Source organism: Tetrahymena thermophila, assembly GCF_000189635.1.
Source record: "Tetrahymena thermophila SB210 genomic scaffold scf_8254583, whole genome shotgun sequence".
Classification (NCBI taxonomy): Eukaryota; Ciliophora; class Oligohymenophorea; order Hymenostomatida; family Tetrahymenidae; genus Tetrahymena; species Tetrahymena thermophila.
This window is the reverse complement of record NW_002476354.1, coordinates 66811-93101: the sequence shown is the minus strand read 5'-3', so window position 1 is coordinate 93101 and position 26291 is coordinate 66811. Positions and strand designations below refer to the sequence as shown.

The following is a 26291-nucleotide window of genomic DNA, read 5'->3' as shown; positions in this document are numbered from 1 at the left end:
AATTTTTTAAATTTTATTTATTTAATTAACAAATTAGAATATCAATCTAACATTTTAGATTGCAAAAAAAAATAATTAGGTTCAAATATTATTTTGACAAAAATTAAAAAAATTAAAGAAAATAAGGAAACTAATAAGTTAATATTATTATTATTACAAAAAATTCATTATTTTAGAAAGAGAAATTATTTGTAAAATTAAATTTTTATATTTCTTTTTTTTTAAAGTATCCATCAATAAAATTAAAATTTTAAATTTTTGTCATAAAATATCTTATTTAATTTATTAATTCATTTTATTATTTACAAATTTCATAAATAATATCTTTTTAGTAAATTTTTGATAACTACTTACACAGCTATTATCATTTCGAAATAAAATTAAAGTCTTCATCTATTCATATTCCTCCACTATATAAAATCATTTTTAATTTTTATTTTTTCACAAGTAACTAAAACTTTTTCTTGAATATACTTTAAAAACAATTATTTTTTTAAAATCACATCTAAAAAACTAATTTAAATTAAGTACTAGCTCTTCAAATTATTTCTGATTTAATTATTATTAGTTATTAAATATTTTATTTTAATTTCCATAAAATATTTTTAATTATTCATCATTAACTGGTAAATTTTTTAAATCTTAATTTTTTGTTTTTATATTTGTTTAATTTGAAAAAATTAAATTATTTTTTTTTTAAATTGAAGTTACAATAAATATTTATTATTAATTTTCTGAAATACAAATTTAAAAAAATACTTTTTTATTTTGACTCTATTTCTATTTCTCAAATTAATTAATAGATTTCTAAAAATAATATTTTAGATTAAAATTAGAGCAAATAGAAAAATTTTTATTTAATTTGAAGTAAAAAAATACAATTTTATTTAAAAATTAATATTTCTTTAATTTTATTTTCAATAAAAAAATTAATGATTTAAATTAAAAATATTGTAAGTAATTTTTAATTTGTGAAAATGCATTTAACATAATTTGTTTTTTATAATTTATTTTAATAAGCTTTTACAGTCTTATCTTAATTCTAATTAAAATAATATTTTGTTGAAATAAATAATAATTATTTATTTATTGAAACTTTTTCAAAAATTAAATTTAAAATAAAAGAAAATATTTATTAATTTTAAAATTTAATAGTTAATCTTAAAAAAGAGAAGATGAGTAAATTACAATTCTAGATTTTTTTTAAAAAATCAAAAGTAAATTAAATATCCAAGAATAAGAAGATTTTTGTTTTAAATAAAAATTCTTAAAATAGAGTAATTTAGTTTTTTAAAACTTAAATAATATTTACCTTAATTTTAAAGTAAGGCAGCCAGACATTTAAGAATTTTTAGTTCATATTACTTTCACTTTTTCCTTAAAAATCTATATGGATATAAATAATAATTTTTAATAATAACAAAAAAATTAAATCTAATAAATATTTTTAAATGTTTACTAAATTAATTAATAATTAAGTCAACATAATTTAATGAATTTATTTTTTTAAATTTTAAAAAAATTCAATGAAATAATACAATTAATAATTAGGAAGAAGTTAAATAAAAAACTTAAATAAGCTAAAAAATAAAAGAAAAATGCTTTTGATATTTAAATTCCATTAAAAATATTTATTAAAATTATGATAAACATTTAAATAAAAAAAGATAAATTTAAATAGTTTATTATTTTATTTGTTAAGTTTTAATTTAAATATTAAAAATAAAATTATTTGGTTGGAACCAATCATTACATTTCTTTTTAACATATTATTATTTTATTTTTATATTTTTAATAATACCAGTTTCTCAAATTCAAATTATCATTATTAAATCAATGATAAAAAAGAATAAAATATTAAAAATATTTATTAATTTTTTAAACAAAACTTTTAGCAATAAATAAAAAGGTGTAATTAAGTTATTGATGTTAAAGGATTTAAAATTTAATAAAAAATAATATTAATTTGGGTAATAATACTATTTTATCATATTAAATTAAAAATAAAAAATTAGTATGTAAAATTAATTTATGTTTAAGTGTTTTTAAAATTCTTTAATTAAAAGTTTGTTACACTTTCTAAAAATATTTATTTTTATTAGATTTAGAAAAAAATTCTTTTTAATAAATGTATTTTAATTTTATCTATATTTAAATATGATTATATAAAATAAGTATTTTATTAATATTTTTTATAAGTTTAAAATGAATTATAGTAAAAAAAATTCTCAATCAATAAAATAAAAATATTATTTATTTTCAATATCTAATTTAAATATTTATTATTTAAATTTTATAAATCTTTAAAGTCTTTATTTATTAATTTAACATGTAATTTAAAAGTAAATAATTAATTTAAAATATTTCAAAATAAATCATGAAAATATTTATTTTAGTTTTTTATATTAAAAAATTAATTTTTTAAGTTAATTTTTTTTATATTAAGATTTTAATTTTATTTAATATCTCTGTTTTTAAAATATAAAGAATAAAATTCATAAAATTTAAATAAAGCCAATTCATATATTTAATTTATTAAAATACTTTAAGTAAAATTGTTGAAAATTTATTTTTCATTTTTAATAAAGGATTTTGAGAAATCAAAGCCGTAGCACTTTACAAATTGATATTTTACACTTTACAAAAATTTGTGATATTTTTTTTGATAATTAAAATTTAATTTATTCCAATAATTTATTCATTTAAAAATATTATATATGTTAATTTAAGATAAATAATACAAATTATTATCAATAATTTATATGATAGTTTTTTTTAGATTAAAATTTGAAAAGATTTTTTATATTATATTTAAAGATTAATAATGCTTACATTACATATACATATATATTAATACTATCAATATTTTATTTATAAATAAAAAATTTATTTACTGATTATAAATATTAATCAATATTCTTCATTATCTAATTAATTTAAATCTTAAATTTAGTTAATGTTGTTTGCTATTTATAATTAATTATTCAATTATGATTAAAGTTAATTAAAAAATTATTAATTCAAATTAACTTAAATGAGCTAACCATTTTAATTAAATGGTGAATACATCTAAAATTCACTTTAAATTTTTTGCAATTATAGTTATTACTTCTGTTAATTAAAAGGTAAGCATTAATTATAATGTCTATCAATGTGAGTTTTTAAAAAAGGTTTTTAACAAGCTTAGCATTGAGAATATCTTTAATTATTTTAACAAAATTCCAGAGGATGATTACTTTTAGTGTGTTCTCTCATACTTTTATATTAACCTTAAAAATAACAATAATTACATTATAAAATTCCAGATTTTATTATTTAATTAGCATTTTAAATAATATTATTATTGTTATTAATATTTTAGTTAAAGTAATTATCCATAAATAAAAATAAGAAAAAAAACACACAAAAAATAATTATAAAATTATGAACAATTTTTTCATTATTTAAATAAATCATAATCTATTTTAATAAATAATATTTATATTTTATTTAAAAGATTTATAAAAGATTATTTTTATCTACTTTTTGTTTAACTTTTAAATAGAAAAAAATATTAATTATCTATATTAACTAATTTTATTTATTTGATATAGAAAAATAAATTAAAAAATACAATTTATCTACCTTAATTATTTATCTATTTGAATTTATCTAATAATAAAAGTGTTTTAATTATTTTAAAACTTTTGATTTTCTCAATTTTGAGAGGGGCTCTAAAATGGGTGGGGCTCTAATTGGTAAATTATGGTAATATTATTTTTAGAACTTAATTAAATTGATAATAAATTTTAAGATTTTATTCAAACATATTGTTGACAGATATTTGCTAAAAACAAAGTTAGATTTGATACTTTCTAAATTTTATAAATATTTCATGAATTATATAAAATAAAAAAAAATTTTTAAAAATATAACAATGATACGTTGACAACTGTGCTTCTAGATATACGAGGATTCAAGATAAATTTGTCTTATGTCAGCATACCACCCATCCATTTGTAGTTCTTTCCTTTGAAATGGTGGTTAAGGGAATCTCTTACATTATCCTTCCCAGTATTGAGTAGAAAGTAATTTCGAATTTAGATATCATCCCTCATGAAGTGGTGGGTATGTTTAGCCATCTAGAGGAACTTTTTGAGAATCTGATGCAGTAGTAGTAGTAGAGTAGTGCAGTACTCTACTAAGCCCTCTGTAAAATCTGTATCAATCTCATCTCTTATTAATTACTACTACGTTAACCTGTCAACTACTTCACTGTTTAACAGATATCCTAGCTTTATCTATCCACTCAGGTAGTACATATTCCTCTCTCATTGCTCTGAAAATAGTAACCTAGACTGGGATGGTAGAGTAATGATGACCTACTCTTTTGGCCCTAGCATTGTAGCATTATCAATCTGACTTAACTGGCAAGTATTAATGTAGAATTCTTCAATCTGATAGAAGTGACTGTAATCGTTGTCCTTATCACAGAGAAGGCCCGAGGAATGATTTTCCTTCAAGCTCATCAATTGGTATTTGAAGTCTATTGCCAGGTGAAAAAGGAACACCCTTCTTGTCCAGCTCCCTTGGGTCTAAATCAGTCGTCAATCTATGCATAGAAACACTTTGAATTACACTTACATATCTTTTACCCTCATACATAAGCGATACTATTATAATCAACTTATGTCTTTATGTTATAGTTAATTATCTAATGAATGTGTGTGTGTGTGTGTGTCTCTTTTAACTAGGAGATAAAGAGTTCTCCCTTTAATCTTCCTAATAGACTATGAAAGTATTTCCCTTTATTTGCCTACTATATTCCATTCTTCTTTTTTTATAAATTTAAACTATGTTATACCTTATGAAAGGAAATTAATAAGTTGTATTTAATTTAAGTTATTATCTGGAAAAAAATTCAAATGTTCTGTTTACTTGTAGCATGTGTACATATAGTAGATAAGAAATTAACATATTTATGGATTTGGATAGTTGAGAGACCAACATAAATAACTAATAGATGTGCATTTAGGAATAAGATATTCTTAAAGAATATAATTCATATAAATTATAATTTTAAATAAATATTTAACAAAGTCAAAGCCAGTGTCCCTCTATCAGCTATTGTATACTGACTTTGCTGTTTTCTTCATGTAAGAATAAAATTTAGGAACTAATTTTGTATTTAATTCTCCTGCAATTCAATTTATAGATTTGTATCGAGCAGTAAACCAAGTTGATTCGACTTTTTTATGCTAAAATGTTTTTATTTCTTAAATTATTTCAGAGAAATGTCATCTCCAGTTAGATAGTTTTAAAGAGTATTAGAAGAACCCTATAGCTTAACAATTTTTGATTTTCATTTAACTTCATAATTGATAAAATACTTTTCCCTCCTATTTCATCAATTCAAAAAATTAATTATTTAAATTAGAATTAATTGGTTATCGGAGTTAGTTACGCATTATGCCTTTAGTGTCAGTATTTCTTCTCTTTCTGATGATTGCGATAGAAAGAAGGAGGAAGTTTTTAGTATTTCCTTTCACATTAAAATTTCTCCTTTATATACAATGTAAGTCATATGTAATGTTTCTAATAATTAAGAAAAAGAAATTAAAAAAGAAAAATAACAAAAGGAGACACTTAATTAAGCAAACACGATAAGAACAATAAAACTTTTGTGTTTTTTAAAAAAGAGATAGCAATGGTTAAGGAAACAGATTTATTATAGCATGGGAAGAGTCATAGCAGTGTGTACCACAGTAAAGCTATTTCGAAGCATTAGCCATAGGTCACAATAATTCTCAGAGGTGAATTTCGTCAAATCAAGCAAATTCAAGTGGATACAAAAATGAATGGTGGTGATGGCTAAGGTGGGATCTAAATAAAAGTTGATTTATTAAATGACCCTAAAAATACTAGCACTGTCGTAAATGATATCATCCCACACCTATCTGAAGATGAGAATATTGAATTTAAGGATGAGGAGGAGGAGGAGTATGAGGAGGAAGAAGAATAAGAATAGGATTGTGTTTTAACTACATCATCAAGATCAGTAGTTTAAGATATTGCCAATACATCAAGTAACATGTAGTCCCAGATTAGCTAAGAGTAAGTGACTATTGATAAATTCATTTTGTAACATCCTGTGCTTATCGCAACTCGAGTTGTGAATCTCTACCCTAAAGAAATCTTCCTGAATACTTGGCAAAAATACATCAAGTAGGAAAGAATAGAAGAGAAGATGGGTATTGAGACGATTAACGTGTTGTCAACGTTTGCGTAAAAGAATCCTACACTGCTTAACAGTGAAGTGATTGAAAACCTAGAAAGGATTAATGCTTAGACTTAGCCTATCAATCTCTGTAACCAAGTAGAGAATTGGTGGGAATTGTTAGGATATGGTTTGAAAATATACAAAAAATCGAGCTCCTAGAAAAACGAGAGGAATTATGGGCGTAAGCCTATGATAAGTGATAATGTTCTTGGTTACATTTATGCGTACTTTTGCATTCATGACTTGTTGAAACCTCTAAATACTTCTCGTAGTTTGATCCCTGGGAATATTTTTAGGACTTTTGCATAATAATTAGGATTTCATATCCCTAATAATCATAAGTATATTAGTGACCTTAAAGCCCGTATGCTTTACCTATATGAAAAGCGCTTAATTCGTAAAGATAAGAAACTGTGTTTGTAGAAAAATTTAATGCCAGTTGAGAGAGGTGGAGGAGGAATCCTCATCAAGGATATTGGAATAGCCTCCCCCTCCTCTGCCTAGCCTGAACTGATTAAAAAGGAAGATGAAAATAGTAGTTGTGAAGATGAAGTTGAAAAGAACCTGGTTTTATAATTTAGATGAGAGAGAGAGATATATATACTCTAAAACCTCGTTAACTCGCAACCCGCAAATTGAAAAAATGTTCGATTTATCGAGGTTTTAACAAAAATTTTTTTAATTTCATATTTAGGGCTTAAAATCATAGATAATGAGAGGTGTAAGGTATATTTGTAATTTCAACTATTACCTAACAAAAATTGATAGAATATTTTAAAATGAGAATTTAAATATTAAGTATTTAATTTAATAGAAATTTAACCCTAATTTGCTTGCACTTCAAATATTTTTTAAAATAGTAAATTAGCTCCAATTTTTTATAATATAAATTAAAATAAATTTTATTATTAATTTGAAGTCTTTAAAAAAATCTAATTTTAACAATTTAATAATTAAAAAAATAATCAAATTATTAATTAATTAATTAGTTCTATCCAAATACTAAACTATAAATAGGAATAATTATATTTTATAATAAACGATTAATTAACATATGTGATAAAATAATTTTAATCAATCGTTACTTATTTCGTTGTTTTTTGTTACCAGCTAATCATAGCTGATCGACGTTCTGAAATAAATATAAATTTAAAAAAATTTAATTTGATAATTGAATTTGAATAAATTATCGAATTTTTTCAACTATTAAACTATTTTAAAATTTATAATTGAAAAAGATTACGATTTATTTATTTAATTTTTAAAGTAAATTTAAATGAATTATAATTTAATTTTTATTATTAATAAAAATATTTTAGCAAAAGAATTTTTATTCTTATGTTGATTATAAAATTGTATTTATATTTAATAAAATTATTTTTGAGTAATAATAGCATTTTAAATTTTAATAAAGAATTATTTACTTAATACTCTAAATCTTCATTAATTAAGAGCAGAATAAATTAAGGGATATAAAAAACTTTAAAAGTTTCTATAAAAAGGCATCAATAAAAAAATTTTTTTGTTAACTGGCCTTAATTAATGATAATGCAAGGTATTTAATTAAATTAGGTATGAAAAATTAAATATTGATCAACTAGCAATTAATTATCTTAAAATTAAATCTTATTTTTAACTATTATAGTAATTTTCAACAAAATTATTTACATTTGAAAATAAAGAAATTTAATCAATATTTTTGTTAATTATTAAAATGTTTTAAGTTTAATTTTATTAATAATGATTAATAATCTGAAAAAACAAATAACTGAAATATTTAGTAAAGAAACGAATTCAAAGGAAATATTATGTAAAACACTTAAAAAATAGATTGATAAAAATATATTATTTATAAAAAAATTGTTACTTTAAATATTAATGAATATTTTTACTGAATATTTAATATCAGCACCTCAAGGAGGAAGAAGAAGAAGAATGATTGATAAAGAAAATTTATCAGTTTTTAATCTCAGAGAATATGACATAGAAAAATAATAAATTAATACTCTGTTAAACTCTACTTATGAGCATAGTTTATTTAAGTGTCTTTTGATTTTAAAATAGTTGTTTTGTTTATTCAGTTTTCAATTTCTTAAAAATAAATCAAGTCTATTGTTGTTTTATAGTTTTCTTTATTTCCAAAAACAATCGACAAATAATAAGTTTTCTCAGGATTAATATTCTGTGTTTCGGATAATGAATTAATAGATGAATATTCTGGATAATCTAAAAATAAAATAGATTTTTTTGAAATATCTACTCTTAATTCTATAATTTAATCTTTACACACTTAATAGAAATACTCTCCTTTTTCTACTTTTCCTCCATATTTTTAATCATTACTACAAAAAATTTTGCATGCCTTCTGTATATATTTTATTTCTTACTTGTTATCATTTAAACCAATAAGTAGAGAATCACCTGCCTTATCATGGAATTAAAATCTAAATATGTAATTTTTTTATTTAGATAAACCGTAATTAAAATAAACATTTCCGTGTTAAGAAGAACTATTTTTTTTAAGAGTTATAAAATTATTTTCAACTACTTTAATTTGTTTAGAAGATTTATAAAGGCACTATTAAGCTTTTCCAAATAATAATTAAATTTATGATTAATTTTGCTAACTTTCTGATCGATTACTTAAACAATTTGATAATAAGAATTACTAATACTAGAATTATTCTTCTGGTTCATTATCATTTTCAAAATTTGTTAATTATTTTCCTTTTGCTTTCGGCTCTTAAGTGTTATTTATGATTTATTCTTTTTGTGTTTAAATATTCTATGAATTTATAGATTACATTATCTCTTAATTAAGCTGATTAATTTCATAGATAATTTTTAAAAAAAATTCAGTGGATATATTTGATTAATTACTATTCTGATGTGTAACTTTTTTAATTGCTTGAAGAAGGATTTCTGTATTCTAAGAACAGTTTGATATTTTATCTTGGATGAATTGATATAAAATTTTTTCATTGTTCTCTAAACTTTTATTATTCTATTTAAAAAATGATTTTAACTCATCCTTTCCTGATATTTAGTTATAAATTTTAATAAGATTCTCAATTGATTTCTACTTTTCATTTACTTCTTTCAAAATAATTTTTTTCTATTATTCTAACTATTCAATGATTTACTGTATAATTTTATTGAATTCTTATTCTATTCTATTTATTATGCCATTGTTATCATCTAAAATTTTTTAGATCTTCTATAATAAATTATAATCACTCAATGGAGGCCAATTTTAAAAAATAAAATCATCTCTACATTTTTTAATTGTTTAGATAGATATATAATCTTTTGTATTCCCTGTTTCCAATACACATTCTTCACAATTTAGCAATTATTAAGTGTTTAAGGAAATTTGAATTAAATTAACTAAATGGTGTTTGTGCTTTTGACAAAAAACTTAGTATGAGTCATCAATTATATCCATATTTTATTCCTAATCTAGATTAATAATCAAAAATAGCTTAATTTCTTTCTTGTTTTCTAAAATGTAAAAAGTAGACTATATTTTATTCAATTAATTAATTAATCAATAATTAACTCTAATAAATACTAACTAAAGAGGATCATAGAGATTAAAAAAATTAATTCATATATCATTATTGAAAATTAATTATCTATATTTGCCAATTATTAATTAATTAAAATACATAAAAAACTCAAGAAAAATAATTTTAAGTTTATTAAAATATTAAAATATTGAAATTAGAAAATATAAAATGAAAAATAAATCATATGTCTGTAAATAAAAAATATTATTTTTATTAATATCTAAGATTTAATAATTATTAGTCTTAAGTAATTTATAGAAAACTCTCTAATTATAAAAATAATATTTATTATTTTAATTTGAAAAAGGTCTATTATAATCAAAAGATAAAGTTTAAAAAATAAATTATTTATAATTATTATAAATTTAAGGAAGGATCAATCTTTTATAAAATTATATTAATATAGTATGTGAACCTGAATTCAAAAATTAATTATCTATTTGGAAGATAATTTTTTCAAATTTATTTTACCCTTTGTAAGTCTGCAAAAAAATAATATTTATCAGTAAAAAATATTAATAAGCACAAAGTTTGTTATATATTTTTCTTTATTATAAAAAGAATTGAATTTATTTACTTATTTTTTTAATTGATTTACTTTATTAATTAATATTTAAAAATATATTTTTTATTTTATAAAATTATTTATTTTAAAATTAAAAATAGTAGATTTAATAATCATTTTAGTTAAGTTTATTATTTATAAATTTTATTTAATGATTACATTAAAATACATAAAACAAGCAAAAGAAAGATATTATATAAATTTTTTCTAATAAAATTAATTATTGAATTCTTTTCAATTTATATAAATTTAAACATCGTCAATACCCCAAGATGCATCACAAGAGTTTTTTGCCAAGTTAGATCCAACTCCTAATATGAAAGAGGTTCCATTTGCTTAGAAGGTAAAGCTTACTGGATAAGCGAAAGTATCTGGAGTTTCTTTACCACAAGCACTAATTCCTTGATTTTTACACTGCTGGATTAAAAGTTTATTGCACCAAGCATAGCTTTACTACCACATAGTTACACCATTAATTTATGCAAATGCTAATTCTCCAGTCCAGTCATCAAAAAAATGAATATTAAACTTGACGTTGACCTATTTATGATAATAAATTAATAGTTAATTATCTTTAACAATATTAGTTTATTTTGCAAAAAAAATTTAAACACAATTATTTCTTTCTATTATATTCATTTTTTCAATTTAATTACTATGTTTAAATATAATATTTTGTTTGTGTGCGTTGAAATACATATATTCTGTTCTAAACATATTAAAATATTTTTTTTACATTTAGCATTTCTTATCATATTATAATTTATATAAACTAATCTATTATTTATTGCTTGAAAACCAAGTTATTAGTTTAATTTCATTTTAATCCCATATTTTTTTGAACTTTTTAGATTTTATAAAAATGGATGTAAAGGATTACTTACATAAGAGTTTGGTGGGAGGCCTGTATATTCTTTTGTTACAATTATTCCTCCAAAATTACAATGTCCTCCAAGGAATATATTTTCGCTTGATCCGCATGAAGAAATAGCTTATTCTGACCATCCTTTTTTATCATACTAGAAATCATCAAATGCAAATAATTTCCACTGTTTTTAAGATTTGTAAAAAATGCTATTAGACATTGATGCAATATGAAGATCGCCTTCTACTTTTAAATCATAATTGCTATTAAGTGTTCCAACTACATCAATTTTATTTATATCTATTTCATTTTGGTTTTCTATTTATGTATATGAAAGCACTGTCTCATTATCCTTAGAAACTTAAAACGCATTATCACCTGATGATTCTAATACAACACTGTTACCATTGCGATTTTAAAGCTCTATCTAAACTGCCTATCCTTCCTCATTTGCTAAAAGTATTTGACTTGCATTGGTTATATTTATGAAATACAATCCTAACAAAAGCACTATTTTTTTGTACTCCTTTTTATAATTACTTTTTATCATTTTGATTGAATATTTTAGTTAAATTTTTTGTAAAAAAGTTAAAAACGAATATATGCTACTACCAACCTAAATATCTAATTTGATTGAATCTGTTTGTATTAATTCTTGATATACAAACTATCTATCTACTTTTTACTTAGAATTTATTGTTTTTTAGTACCAACATAATATTACAAGCTGATAATGATGAAAACTAAATTTCAATATTAACTTTCAGCCATCATCAAAGCTATTTTAAATTACTAATTTATAAAAATGGTACTATTTAAGAATGAAATTAAAAAAATGTATTTTAAATAGATATTTGACTTACTTCATTAAAATTTTAAAGTAAAACTAAAGTAGTTTAAATTATATAAATACTACAATTCTTTAAAAAAGCCTTTTATATTCTTACCACTTGGATTCAAACTCAGGTCAAGTCAAAGCATTTAGAGTCCCTAACCACTATACTATGGAACCTAAAAATTATTAAAATTCGCTAATATAAGCTGCTAATTTTTAAATTACCTCAAAATAAATTAATTTATTATTAAATCAATAAATTGTTTACTTTTTTTAAATTATTCTGATAAAAATGGTTAAAATAATAATTTTTTTTTTTAAAATTAACAAATATATTTATTTATTTATTTACTTTTTTAATTGCATAGTTACTATCGTTCATCTTTAATTAATTATTTCTAAAATGTTAAAATTTTGATTTCTTTCTAATCTAATTAACTAAAATAAATTTAATTTTATTTAAAAATAAAAATAAAAATTTAGGTCCCACTGGGATTCGAACCCAGGTCAAGGGATTTAAAGTCCCCAGTACTAACCACTATACTATGGAACCGTAATACATAAATAAATAATTTAAAGATTCGCTAATATTAGTCTAATTAAATATTAATATCAAGCAAAATAATATGTTATGAATTCGAAGATGAGTTAATTAACTAAATTCTACTATTATTATACTTACTATATTCATAATAACTAAATAAAAAAAATAACCTATATTTAATTTAATAGAATGTAAGATTTAATCCAAGAATACAATAGTGAATAGTATATTAAAAAGGATTATTTTTTAAAGGTACAAATAAATATTTAAATTCGTTCAAAGGTGATATGAAGCATATATTTTTTATGTTATAAGAAAATAAATTACAAAATTTATTTATATAAAATTTTAATTAATATTACAAAAAGACATTAAGAAAATAACAATTAATTGTTACTTAAATTACATATTTTCTTAGGAGAATATCAATATCCCAATTTCTAAAGTTAATCAAAGGAAAGAAATACATTAATTGATTTATTATTATATTCAATCTAAAAGTGTTCACAGGTTTTTTTGCTTCTTACTCTTTTCAGGAAAAAATAAAGATTAAAAAATATTTGCAATTAATTATTGATTATTATCTCCATATTTCATATTTGAATTATTTTTAAAATATATAACAATTGAAAAAGTAAATTATATTAAATTTTATTGCATCATTTTTAAGATTAAGGTTAATGACAAAAAAAAAATTGACACTTCTTTCAATACACATTAATATTTACTACTTACAATTTAAAAAAAAACACAAAAAATTCTTAATAATTTGATGTCAAATCATCATTTCAGTTTTTTAATTAATTTATTTAATTTTTTTGAAAAAAACTAGATTATCATTTTAGAAGGTATAAATGCTTTTTAATTCCCTAATAACTTGCTATGATGTATTTGGAATTATTTCAAACTATAATAAAATAGAAGCAAGCAAACATTTCCCTTCAATTATTGCAAGATGTTAGCCAATGCAACTTCTTGGCCCTTGTGAGAAAGGAGAAAAGTTTGATTGTTGCTTTAGACTATTTTAAAAATAATTAATAAATTATAAAAAATATGAAAAAAATATTATACTTATTTGAGTCCAACCATCTTTCAGGTTTGAAATCGTCTGGATTTTCAAAAACTGAAGGATTAGTGTGATTGTAGAAATAGTGTGCAGTCACCAAATCTCCTTTTTTAATATCGAATTCTCCAATTTTAATATTGTGGTCTGCTTACTTTATTTACGATGATATAGATGGCCCCATTATTCTTAAAGATTCTTTCAAAATACAGTGAATAAAATTTAAGTTTTAGATATCTTCAAATTCTAATTAGCTAAATTCAGTTTTCATAATCTCTTTTTTTGAAGAGAGAACTTTAATAATTTCTGCTCTAGCTTGCTATTAAATTTCTGGAAAACGTGAGAGATAATATAAAGCAACTCCTACCATATTACCAGAGGTATCAGTACCTGCAAAATATATTGCAGCAAAATTTGAGATGATTTCATCATAAGTTATACCACTATTTTTATCTTAAATCATCTCAATTAAATATTAGTCTAAGAAATTTTTCTTTGCTTAAGATGGGTCTTTTATAAGCTCCTCATTTCTTTTAGTAACAACATCTATTTATACCTGCTTTAAAGCTTATAGGCGAATCAATATCTCTTTCTCTCCCTTTGTAGGGAAATAATTAACACTATTTCTTTTAAGTAAAATCCATTTAATTAGAGCTAATTTATCTGTTTTTAATAGAGTAAACGAGTCGATAATTATTTAAACAATTTCCTCAGAGATAGGAATTTAGGTTCCATCTTTCTTGGTTATCTTCATTTAATTTTCACTAGCTGAGCCAAAAAAAATCTTATAAGATATTTCTGAAGTAACTTCCTAGCTAATGCCTACAACTTTTACTTCTATCTAATCATTCTATAGCAACTTTGTGTCTAATTTTTTTACTATTTTTTCACATGATTATTTTATTAATGGAAGGTAGTTTTTTATTTCTTCAAAATGGAATGACTTTGATAAGAATTATCTTTATCTTCTCCATTCTTTTTCAGGTGCAAATGCTATAGAATGTCCAAATAAAAAGGTAATTGCAATCGGTCCATCTGCTTTGCTAAAAGAATGAATGTTTTAAAATAGTTATCTTTAGTGTTCAGGTTCTACAAAACTTAATCCTACTTTAGTTCCGTAATTAAAGGCAAAGGCTTTTAAATTTTCATGATGCATAGAACGAATAAATGCTAAGCTATCATTTTTTTTAATCAGATCCTGTTAATAAAAATTAAATATTCCTTTGCCAATACTGAAGTAGACTTTAATTTTATCACCATATTTGCGCCTCATTTCAGAAAAACGAATTATAGGGTATATGACTAAAATATAGACTCCAATAGCCAATATTGTAGCTATAATCCCTAAGATTATATAAAAAAGAATTATCATCAAAATTTTATGATATATAATGAATTTTATTAAAATTTAAATTATTATAAGAATTGGCTTAAAATTTATCAACATAAACTGTTTATTGATAGTTGTTTTTTTGAATTGGTTAGTTAATCAAACAAACTCCCATCATAAAATCAGGAAAACAAGTTAACATAAGTAAATATTAATTAAATCTGATAAATAGAACTGATGAATTTAATTTTAAGAAAAGTTTTTCTGTCAAATATATATAATAGTAAAATAAATATATAAAATCTACAAATAATTTATTTTCATACTTTAATACTTAAATTACCTATTAAATACTTTTTTTGAATTGATTTATTTTAGAGAAATTTTATTTTATTTACAGAATTTTAAACATCCAATTAAGACGTGAATAAAAAGGAAAGATTTTAGCTTTAATAGATAGATAATAATTAGTTTTTAGATAACTCAAGAACTTATATAAATTAAACATACCTTCTTCTTAAAATTATTTATTCTTAATTATGATACAAAAAATATATTAAAAAGATAAATTTATTGGTTTTGATTACTTCTGATAATTGTTGAATACTTATTTAACACTTAAACTTTAACTAAAAATAATTATCATTATTTCATAATTTTATTTCTTTGCCTATTATATTAAATTAACATACCCTCTCCTTTTATCTTGATAAGAATTTATTTATATGAGATCTCAAAATAGTCAAATTTATTGGGGATATCATAATTAAAGATGAGTTTTTATATATTATTTTAGAGTATATTTAAATATGCAATTATAGATAGATAATTAACTTTTATAATTTGTTTAAGACTTTTATTAACTTTAGTAATTAATATATTCTCCCTAATTTTTTGATCGTAGAACTATATTTTTTTAAGTAGTGTAAGCTAAGCTCAAATATTTTTAAAAAACTAATATTTCATACATTTAATAAAAGCAACAGATATTTAATTTATTTTAAAAAATATGTAAAACTAAGGTCCAACTGAAATTAGAACCAATGTAAGGATATTAAAGTGACCATACACCAAAACTAACCACTAAATTGAGGAATCTGAGTAAGATAATTAAAAATTCTAAAATTCAATAATATTAATATTAATAAGCTATTATGGAATATATGCTTCAATATTTCAAATAAACAATAAAAATATTTTGAAATAGTGGTAGTTATTTATTTATTAACATTGGTTTTAACTTAAAATATAGATCCCTTTTAGGAAATATTGGGTAAATTTTAAAAATAAAACGTTTTTATTTATATTTCATTATATTCACCTTTAAATATTGGCCTTTTAGGAAAATAAAGACTTTGGAAAATAACTCAGTTTGGCTAATCAATAATCAATTAAAAGTACGTTTAGTAAATGATATTTTAACTTAACCTTGGCAAATAGTATCGATAAATATCACAATAGAAAATAAATAGACAGATATATATAGTATAGTACATAATAATTTATTTGGTTTTTAATCTAAATGATTTTTTTACCTAATTATGTTATATTTTTTGATTGTTTAGATTCTAAGGTAACCAAAAGTGTTGATTTTTATTTTATTGACTAAGAGATTTTATTATTCTAAATATTTAAAAATATTTTAGATAACCTAAAATGAAATTCTTATAAAATTTAGAAATAATAGTACAAACAATAATAAGCGGCATGCAATAAATGTAATAAATTTTATTTTCCTAGTATATTAGTATATTACTGATTTAATAAATTCATTATTAATTAAATTTTCTTTCTCTAATCAATAAGTGGTCAAAATCAAATTATGTAAACTAATTATTTAATTTTTCTTCTTCTTTATATTATCAATTTATAGCTAAAAATCATAATAATCATTTGTTTTGAGGCCTTAAAACATAAATATATTTTTAAACTATATGCAAATTATTATTATATAGTGTAAATTAAGTTCTTTGTAAAGCAGCAACAGAAAATCATTCATTATTTTAATTTTTTAAAATAAATAAGATTATCGTTTTAGAATCCATACATCATTTTCATATCCATAATTACTTCTGTATTAGGGTTTGGAAGAATTTCAAATTATAATAAAATAGAAGCAAGAATAGACTTTCCTTCTATCATAGCAAGATGCTAGCCAATACAATTTCTAGGACCTTGTGAGAAAGGAGTAAAGCTAAATGTTTCGGAATAACTATTATAAAATTTAGATTTAAATAAAATACTTATAAAAAGACAAATTATTTTACTTATTTGCAGTCATCCACCTTTAAGGATTAAATAATTCAGGATTTGGGAATATATCAGGATTTGATAGGTTATATGCAAAATTTGTAGTTACTAAATCACCTTACTTAATGTCAAACTCCCCAATTTTCATATTATGATTTGCAATTCTAGATGTTATTTATATGACAGGCGGTATTAGCCTCAAAGATTCTTTCAAAATGCAATTTAAAAAGTTAAAATGAGTGATATCTTCAAATCTTAGTTAACTGGCTAGCTAATCATGCTTTTTAAAATCTTATTTAGAAGAAACAACTTAAACTACCTCTTCTCTAGCTTTCTGTTAAATCTCAGGATTAATTGAGAGATAGTATAACGCAGATCCTACCATATTACTCGTAGTGTCTGTGCCTGCCAAAAAAATACCTGTAAAATTGTCAACTATTTCATCATATGTTATCCCACTGTACTAGTTTTAAACCATTTCTGTTAAATAATAATCTAAGAAATTATTTTTGGCTTTTGATGGATCTTGGCTTAGTTCTTCCTTTCTTTTAGATACAATTTTTATGAATCCTTATCTAAGATTTTTCAAGCGATCCATTAAATCCTATTCCCCCTTTGTGCTGAAATAATCTGTGCTTTTTCTTTTAAGTAAAATCCATTTTAGTAGAGCTATTTTATCAGTTTATAGTAGCTAGAATGAATGTCTTATCAGTAAAGCAAGCTCATCAGAAAATGCAATTTATGTTCCATCCTTCCTCGTGATCATTAAGCTTTCAGTTGTTAAACCAAAGAACATCTTAAAAGTTGCTTCTGAAGTAATTTTTTAGATGATATAGACTGCCTTTATTTCAATTTGTTCCTTCTAATTTAGCTGTTCATTAACTCCTTGAAGTACTTGTTTAGTTGTTTCTTAGATAGTAGGATAATAATTTTTGATTTCATCAAAATGGAAAAACTTTCCTAAGAACAGTCTTTGTCTTTTCCATTCTTTATCTGCTGCATAAATCATAGAATTTCCCAATAAATAAGTCATAGCAGCAATAGCATCAATTCTACGAAAAGATTGATAACTTTAATGAACTTACTTTTATAGTTCTGGGTCTAGAAAGCTTAATCCTACTTTAGTTCCTAAATTAAAAGCTATTGCTTATAAACCCTTTTGGTGCATGTTTCGAATAAATGCAATACTATCTTTATTTTGAATTAAGCTCTAATTGTAGAACTTAAGGATTCCTGTTCCTATGCTAAAGAAGACCTTGACTTTATGACCATATTTATACTTCATCACTAAAAATCTCATTGTAGGATAAATCACAAAAATGTAAAATCCTATAGCAATTATTGTTGCAAAAATTATCAAGCTAGAGTAAATAAGGACAATCATAAAATGAAAAATATTTGATATTATAATTTTTATATCAATCTTAATAATTATAAAAAATTTTTAGTGTACTTATTTATTTGATAGTGAATGACCAACCCTTACAGAGTATTTTATTGAGCCCTAATTATTAATTCACAAAGAAGCATGAATTAATTAATTTAGAAAAAAACTAAAACCAGATTTTATCAGCCTTTTCATGCAAAAAGTAATTTTAAAATAATTCTATTAAATAGATGTCTTAGTTCTTAAATATCTAAAACAACAATGTAGTTTTATTATTATTTCTACTATAAAACAATTTCTATCATGCAACTAACAAAAATTGTTTGTTCTATAAAAATGTTTTGTATCTTTCTTCTTTTTTTAGTAGCTAAATTAATCAAATTTTTGGTATCTTTTTTATATTCTTAAAAGAAGAATTTATTTTGATAGTATTAAATTATATCTTTCAATTTTAAGTAAATGCTTATTTATTTTCCACAAAAAAAATTATTGGTAAATCTTAAGCTCATAATTATTTTGCCTTAGCGATGTGAAATATTTACCAGATAAAGATATTTAAGTTTAAGATTTACAAAAATTATACTATAATATTAATAATTTAAATCTAAAGTTAAAAAAATGTATTTATTTAATTAAGTTAGTTTATATTTTTTTAGGTATTTCTAAAAACAATTTTTATTGTTTTTATGTAAAGCTAAGCACATAAATATTACGAGTAAGATGAGAAAAAAATAAATAGTATATTCCTTCTTAATTCTTTAAATAATTTATCTGTAAGGAATTTAGAAGATTCTTTAAATTTATCTCTATTTTCCTCAATAAAAATCATATTTTATTTTAGTAATTTTGCTATGTAAGGTAAAAAAAATTTAATAAAAATCAAGTAAAGTAAAGAATTAATTAATTAATTATATCATCTAAAATTTCAGATTTTAACTTTTAAATTGATTACTTTTCTAATGTAAATACAGCATTTTAATTTTATTTTAGAATTATTTATTTTAATTGAAAGATAAATATAATAAGATAGAAAACTTATTGTTTTTGTGAACCAAAAATATAATAATCAATATATTTTGTTATTATTTATCATTTAAATTAAAAACCAAAAAATTTCTTTTTATGAATACAGATCTATTGTTCTATCCATTACTACAGGTAGAGGTTCATTTGATAGTTGTAATTGAGAAGATTATTCTTTGATTTGATTGAAGTTATCCATTAACTTTCTTCTTTAATTCAATTGGGTTTACCTATAGAGTTCATCAAACCTTGGAATGTTGAATCTAAGTATCAATAAACTGCATGATTGTTTATCATACGAATTTAAATAGAATATTTTTTTTTTAATTTTATGATATTTTTAAAAAAATGAATATAAATACCTTTAATAAAAATAATTAATTTCAACATAAATACCATTCTCATGTACTGTACATATAGAAGCAATTGTATATATTTTTTAAAGTATATTATTAAATAAAAGTTTAATTTATTTTAATTGTTTTATTTTATACACAATAATGAACATAAATCTTGAAAAATATAGATTATTTAATATTAGTAAAACAATATCAAAAATTGGATAAATAATTTATTTTTACTGATTGCTAAACTTATCTTACTAATTAAGACTTTTCATTGTTAAATTTAATCTTTTTCTTAATTATTTTTATCTTATAAAAAATTTATATCACAATTTTATTCATCTAGTTCATTAATATTCATTGTAATCTTAGCTTGAATCTCCAAGATCAATATCTCCTTCTTCTTATTCTATAAGGTCATTATCAATATTTTATTCTTCTAATTCATTTTCTGCTTCTTCACTTAATTGTTATTCATTTTAATCTTCTTAGTCATCATCTCCATCTTCTTTTTAATCGATTTCAAAATAAAAATCCACTAAATTACACATTTTTAGAAATTTTTATTTGATCTTGAAACTTTTATCTTATTTAAAAGGATTTTAGCTTTTTTATTAAAATTTAAAATAAATTAATAAAAAGGCTAAAAAGTTGATTTACGATGCTATCAATCTCATAGATTATATTTTTTTGCATTAGGAAATATGAGAAACTAAATTTTGTATGCCTTCTCTACCAATATAGTTAAAGCTTTTTATATTATAAAAATGAATGAATATAAAAATATATTAATGAATTGCTACTAAAGCACAAGTTCCAAATTTTATAGATTCAAACATTATTTTAAATTAAGTCCTAAGATAGATGCACCTTTTGAACGTATATCATTCGATCTATTTTTTATATTTTAATTTAATTACGAATAATAAATTAAAAATAATAAAAATTAATAACTCAAGATTCAACACCAAATTTGAAAGACAATTACAATTTGCTATGCATTAACTCAATTCAGAAATTCCTTTAAAACCTAAGTTATTCTCCCTAAATTTAAAATAGTAGTAAAAAAAATAATAATATAAAAGTTAGTATCAGTTTTACAAAATTATACAAATACATAAATATTTAAAATAAAAATCAATAAAATTTTCTTTACAAAAGATCAAGTTCAAGAGTTTTGAGATTTTTAAAATTTAGTATACAAGAGCCAATACTAGAAGCACCTTAGGCCTATATTTTATTATATCTTTAAAAATTAAATCAATAGTTTTTCTCTTTAAAAAGGTTTTTTATTTAGTTATTTTTTTAAAATAAAAAATTTATGTGAATAATTTGAATTTTATAAAAATTAAATAAATTTAAAGAAAATAATTTCCTCCATATTTATAAAATAAAAATATTGTTTTTAATATCTACTGAAAAACAATAAATTTTTACTATAGGTAGAGCTTCATATTTTAAAGATTAATACAACTTTATAATCCTTAAAGAAAACCTGATATACCTTCAGAGCCTATATTGTTTTCACTAATTAGTTTTTAAAAATATTTAAATTTAATAAAATCTTAAAAAACAATATTTAGAATTTAATTACTATAGATAAATTTCAAAGCACTATAAATTTTTTAAACGAGCTATACCTTCACCTAATTTTAATGCTCCTTTTGGTTCAATGTAGTTTGATCTATTTATTTGTTAAAAAATATCATAATATAATTTTAAAGCAAAATAAATAATGTCAAATATTGCTGGATTCTTTACATTAAATTTAGAACCAATTTAGAAATTTAGCTGTATTTTGCTAGATTTTAACCTAATTAAAATGCTTGTTCATTCCCTATTTAATTATTTCTTTTAATTTTATATTAATTATTGAATATAATTCAAAGTAGGGCAAACTAATAAAAATAAATAATTTGAATATTGAATGCAATAATTTAAATAAATAAATAAAGAAACAAATAGTATTTATTTATTTTTACTAAAAATCGAGATCGAGTTAAGTTATGTTGTATTCATTAGAGCAAAGAAACTTTCAGTTAAATAATAAAAAAGGAGATAAACTTTTATTTCAAGGTAATTACTTACTTTTTAAAAATTCTTTTAATGAGATTTATCTAAAATCATTTTTTTATAACGTTTATTTTTTTTCTCTCTTTTTCTTTTATCAATCAAATTAAATTAAAGACAAGTTATTTATTTTTATCATAAAAACCACAGGTTATGATATTAATATGATATATAGAAAAAAGTGCCTTCTGTCTCCGGAAAAAAATAAAAAAATATTTTATTTTTCCAGCCCGGCCCCAAAAATTTTAAATTAAAAAAACTGAAATAAAGGTTGATTTATTAGCATATAAAAAGTTTAAGGTATATAAATAAGTTAATGGTTAAAGTATAATAGAATCATAATATTCATTTAAACATTTCTTTCAGAAATAAAATTTTGTTGATAATATTACTTATATATAAATATATGGATTGCTTGCTGATTATCTAGTTAATTAATTAATTAAAATAAGTTTTTTCTAAGTATTATTAAATTTTATATCACAGGTACAACTTATAATGATTATATCATTATGCTCATTAACTTACTCTATTTTATTAATCAAAATCCGCTTTTGTTGAACTTGCTTATAAACTTATTATTTTTTTTATTACCACCCTTTTTATTATTGCTACTGTTGAATTTTTTTTATGCATTGATACCAGATTTAAACTTAGGATCTTTATTGATTCTATTTCTTATTTTATCTGCAAACTGGTTAAAATTATCTTCGATTTGTTTTTTTTCTTCTTCTGTAACCTCTCTTTTTTTCTTCTTCTACTATTATTCACCTTCTTCAGAATCTGATTCTTCAGAGTCAGTTTGTTCTCTGAGACCTTACTCTATTAACATATCGAATGTACTTTTTTATCCAGTAGATCTTTTTTTGTAAATTTTTTCTCCATTTTCATTATCTTCTTCTCCCTCTTCATCTTAGTTGTTGTTTCTTTTTGCTTCATTGCCAAAATTATATTTTCTCTTTTTGAGACTTGTTTTAAACTAATCTTCATAAGATTGAGGTAAATCAGGCACATTTATTTGTTCAACTTCTTTTGGTTTAGAAGAAGGTCCTTTTTCCTTATCAAATGCTAAATAAATATCTCTTTCTTCTTCTTCCTTGTTAGTTTGTCCTTCGTTTTCACCTTCAAATGGGTTTTTACTCTAAATGTAGGCCAGGTCATTTCTTTTTTTCATAATTTCTTCTTCTTGCAATTTAGCGAGTTCATAAGCTTCTCTCATAAAAGGGTATTTTTCGCAATAAAAATCTACAGGATCTGCATAGAAGAAAGAAGAATTAATTTTATCTATTTTTGATTATATTTCAGCAGAGGTTGAAGATGATAGTATGTGGTCTTCTAAAATATTCAAATTGCCTTAATACACCCCAATTTATACATCAATTACTTCAAATTTGAAGGAAACCTCTTCATCTTCAAGCTCCTACTCCATTTGGTGACTCTGAGTGTTAATTATTTAGTATCCTGATATGTTATTATTATGGTTACGAGAGGCATAAATCAGATCTTCAGTTTCCATTTCACTTTAATTTTTGGTGGCACTCTCTGATTCTCCAGATTTAGACTTTTGTTCAGATTCAATTTCTTCCTTAATAATAGAAAGAATTTCGTTTGCATGATATTGGCATACGTAACTAAGCTTAAGATTTGAAGATGCAAACTCTTTCTGAGTTTAGGGTAGTCTATTTACAATATTGAAAAGAATATCATTAGCTAAAACAAAGGTAGGATTTTCATCATATTTAGCAGCCATTTTATATCTCCATTCGAGGAGTCTTTTTAAAATGCGGAACTTTCTGTCAGATAAGATGATACGTTAATTTTGTAAAATTGAGTGATATTTTTCATCATCTAAAATTGGCTTGACATACTTTTTGAGGCAAATAGCTCTAGACTTATTCAGAACACTCTCAATAAAGTGAGAAGCATTTTATCCTTACTAAAGTGCTTTGCTTACAAGTTGAATTCTTAAATTGTCATAAATTGATAACAAATAGTGTGTATCTGATCTAGCATAACTTATCATTTCTCTTGGGAGAGGACGGATTCTCCAATCAGCTAATTGGTACTTTTTATCTGTGGGTACTTTTGAAATAGATTATAAAAGATAAGCTAATGCATAGCTGGGCATAGATAAAGTTCTGGCTGCTTATCCGGTATCGAATAAATTAACAATATAAATTCCAAAATCTCTTTGTAACCATTGAATATCCATATCTGCACCATGAAGAACTTTAACAATATTTTTATCTGTAGTAACTGCATTAAGCTTATGTAGAGATTTCCATACACTGAAGACATCCACAATGTAGTCTTTAGTTCTGCTAGAAATCTGCATCAAGCAAGTAATACCGTTGAATGAACGATATGAATGGTGTTCTAAATCAATAGCTACTTCGCTACATTACTTCAGAGACTCTATCATTTCGTCTAAAATATCTTCTTTATCTACAAACACTAACTCCTCTTTAAGACTAATAGGCTCCTAAACTATTATATTATCTGTCTGTAATTGTTACTCTGAGAAATTGAAATTCTCAATTTCATAAGCATAAGGGTGGGGAAATTCATATTATAAAGGGTCTTAAATGGTTTTAAAAAAGCTTTCAGCTCCCTCTCTCTATACTTAAACTATGACATCATCTAATGGAACATCTGCATTTAGCTTTTCTTTGATGACAGGAATGAAAGGATGTTCTATTGAATTATCAATGCAATCTTTAAAATGGTTTTAAGGTTTTTCTTTTGTTGCTATTGTGATTATGTCTTCGGATTCCTCCCCACTAATAGGCTTGAAGCCCTTGTCAGAGGATATAGTCTTAGAAGGATCGAAAAGAGAAGACTCAGTGACATTATTAATTTTTTTAATTTTGTCCAATGAAGTGTCGATATTCTCAAAAAGTAGATCATTCATGTCTATGATATGGCTAAAATGGTTTAAGTCAATGCTAGAAGCTTGCTCAAATTATATAAATGATGCTATTTTCTTTAACTGGTGGAGAATTTTAACATTGATAGCCTTTTGCTTTTATTTTAGTTGCTCATTGTTCATGTAAAACTTCATTTCATCATTTTATGGAAGAGAGTTACTCAAACGAACAAGACTTGCATCTTTCTACAAAACCTACTTCATGAAATCCTTTTAGTTAAGAATTTCATCTAAATCCTTAATTTTATTATTGCTAGCCATTTTACTGAATACCTATTTAAGTAAATAAAATTGAACCTTCTAGTCTGAGTAAAAATATAAAAGTTCTTGTTTGTTTTATGCTTATTTTAATATATTATTTAGAATGAATGAATGATTGATTGATTGATATATTGATCTATGAAAAGACGGCCTGTTTTCTACTTTTGCTTTGAAAATAAACAAGACTAACTAACTAATTAAGTATGTATTAATAACAAATAAATAAACAAACAAACAAACTAGCTAATTACTTATTTACCTACCTACTTATCTATTTATTTATTAATTAATTATAATGATACTTGTTTTGGTGCTTTCTTTGATTTAATTAATATCCTTTGCTATTAATTAATAAAAAACAAATTAAAAATCTTCTAAAATTTAATTAAAAATAAGAATATCTATCAATCTATCTTCTATCTTTATATTTGATTTCTATATTCATTTATTAGATAAAAAATTAATTTATCTATCTAAAGTTGACTACCTATATAAAATAAATGAAAAAATGCTTAATCTTCATCAAATCTAATAAATACATTAAATGTTCTTCCTTCATTTCTATTTATTTAAAAAGATTAACATTCAGTTTTAAAAATAAGTAAATAAATACATATAGGTAGGAAGGTTTATTACTTTCTCCTATCTAATATTCTTATTTTTTTAAGCCTTTTTTTTCGCTGTAATATTTAGTCTAAACAAATTCATTTATTTTTGATTCGATTAATTTGCTCTTCATTCTACTTTGAAGATAAATTCCTACTTATTCAAATTTTTATACAAATCTTAAATTAATTAATTAATCAATATTCTATTTTGCTCACTTCATCAAATAAAAAAACAAGTATTTTTACTTGAATGTGTATGAATAAATGATCAATTAATTTACAAATAAAAAAAATAAATAAATCATTTAATCAATCATTTATTTATAAATTAAGTTATTAAATTATAAAATAGTAAAATCAGTTAAAATTATATGAATATCACAGATTAAGCT

General features: G+C 21.8%; 10 protein-coding genes across 10 annotated transcripts; 2 read left to right on the top strand and 8 right to left on the bottom strand. All coding sequences in view use genetic code 6, as the record gives it.

Moving 5' to 3' along the window:
• Positions 1–3800: 3800 nt before the first annotated feature.
• TTHERM_01122830 (hypothetical protein) lies at positions 3801–4301 on the bottom strand (the record flags this gene model as incomplete). The annotated part of the gene is made up of 2 exons (XM_001019583.3): positions 3801–3854; positions 3924–4301. 2 exons carry the CDS (start codon positions 4299–4301, stop codon positions 3801–3803), a joined length of 432 nt encoding a protein of 143 aa, XP_001019583.3.
• A 166-nt stretch (positions 4302–4467) lies between these two features.
• On the bottom strand, positions 4468–4809 carry TTHERM_001122829 (hypothetical protein; the record flags this gene model as incomplete). Its single annotated transcript, XM_012798496.1, has 1 exon — positions 4468–4809. One exon carries the CDS (start codon positions 4807–4809, stop codon positions 4468–4470), a length of 342 nt encoding a protein of 113 aa, XP_012653950.1.
• Positions 4810–5524: 715 nt separating this feature from the next.
• Positions 5525–6844, top strand: TTHERM_01122820 (hypothetical protein; the record flags this gene model as incomplete). Its single annotated transcript, XM_001019582.2, has 1 exon — positions 5525–6844. The coding sequence occupies exon 1, from the start codon at positions 5564–5566 to the stop codon at positions 6842–6844; it is 1281 nt and encodes a 426-aa protein (XP_001019582.2). The 5' UTR covers positions 5525–5563.
• Positions 6845–8336: 1492 nt separating this feature from the next.
• Positions 8337–9704, bottom strand: TTHERM_01122810 (hypothetical protein; the record flags this gene model as incomplete). The annotated part of the gene is made up of 3 exons (XM_001019581.1): positions 8337–8485; positions 8546–9001; positions 9140–9704. The coding sequence occupies 3 exons, from the start codon at positions 9702–9704 to the stop codon at positions 8337–8339; spliced, it is 1170 nt and encodes a 389-aa protein (XP_001019581.1).
• Positions 9705–10627: 923 nt separating this feature from the next.
• TTHERM_01122800 (transmembrane protein, putative) lies at positions 10628–11808 on the bottom strand (the record flags this gene model as incomplete). Its single annotated transcript, XM_001019580.1, has 2 exons — positions 10628–10933; positions 11278–11808. The coding sequence occupies 2 exons, from the start codon at positions 11806–11808 to the stop codon at positions 10628–10630; spliced, it is 837 nt and encodes a 278-aa protein (XP_001019580.1).
• Positions 11809–13412: 1604 nt separating this feature from the next.
• Positions 13413–15147, bottom strand: TTHERM_01122780 (cytochrome P450 family monooxygenase; the record flags this gene model as incomplete). Its single annotated transcript, XM_001019579.3, has 2 exons — positions 13413–13656; positions 13709–15147. The coding sequence occupies 2 exons, from the start codon at positions 15145–15147 to the stop codon at positions 13413–13415; spliced, it is 1683 nt and encodes a 560-aa protein (XP_001019579.2).
• Positions 15148–15839: 692 nt separating this feature from the next.
• On the top strand, positions 15840–16587 carry TTHERM_001122779 (hypothetical protein; the record flags this gene model as incomplete). Its single annotated transcript, XM_012798495.1, has 3 exons — positions 15840–16131; positions 16283–16303; positions 16373–16587. The coding sequence occupies 3 exons, from the start codon at positions 15840–15842 to the stop codon at positions 16585–16587; spliced, it is 528 nt and encodes a 175-aa protein (XP_012653949.1).
• A 438-nt stretch (positions 16588–17025) lies between these two features.
• TTHERM_01122770 (cytochrome P450 family monooxygenase) lies at positions 17026–18664 on the bottom strand (the record flags this gene model as incomplete). Its single annotated transcript, XM_001019578.3, has 2 exons — positions 17026–17242; positions 17298–18664. The coding sequence occupies 2 exons, from the start codon at positions 18662–18664 to the stop codon at positions 17026–17028; spliced, it is 1584 nt and encodes a 527-aa protein (XP_001019578.2).
• A 1717-nt stretch (positions 18665–20381) lies between these two features.
• On the bottom strand, positions 20382–22161 carry TTHERM_001122741 (hypothetical protein; the record flags this gene model as incomplete). The annotated part of the gene is made up of 10 exons (XM_012798494.1): positions 20382–20640; positions 20695–20784; positions 20838–20927; positions 20989–21078; positions 21191–21280; positions 21472–21561; positions 21629–21718; positions 21796–21885; positions 22017–22066; positions 22123–22161. The coding sequence occupies 10 exons, from the start codon at positions 22159–22161 to the stop codon at positions 20382–20384; spliced, it is 978 nt and encodes a 325-aa protein (XP_012653948.1).
• A 484-nt stretch (positions 22162–22645) lies between these two features.
• TTHERM_01122740 (3'-5' exonuclease) lies at positions 22646–25291 on the bottom strand (the record flags this gene model as incomplete). Its single annotated transcript, XM_001019575.3, has 1 exon — positions 22646–25291. The coding sequence occupies one exon, from the start codon at positions 25289–25291 to the stop codon at positions 22646–22648; it is 2646 nt and encodes an 881-aa protein (XP_001019575.1).
• Positions 25292–26291: the final 1000 nt, after the last annotated feature.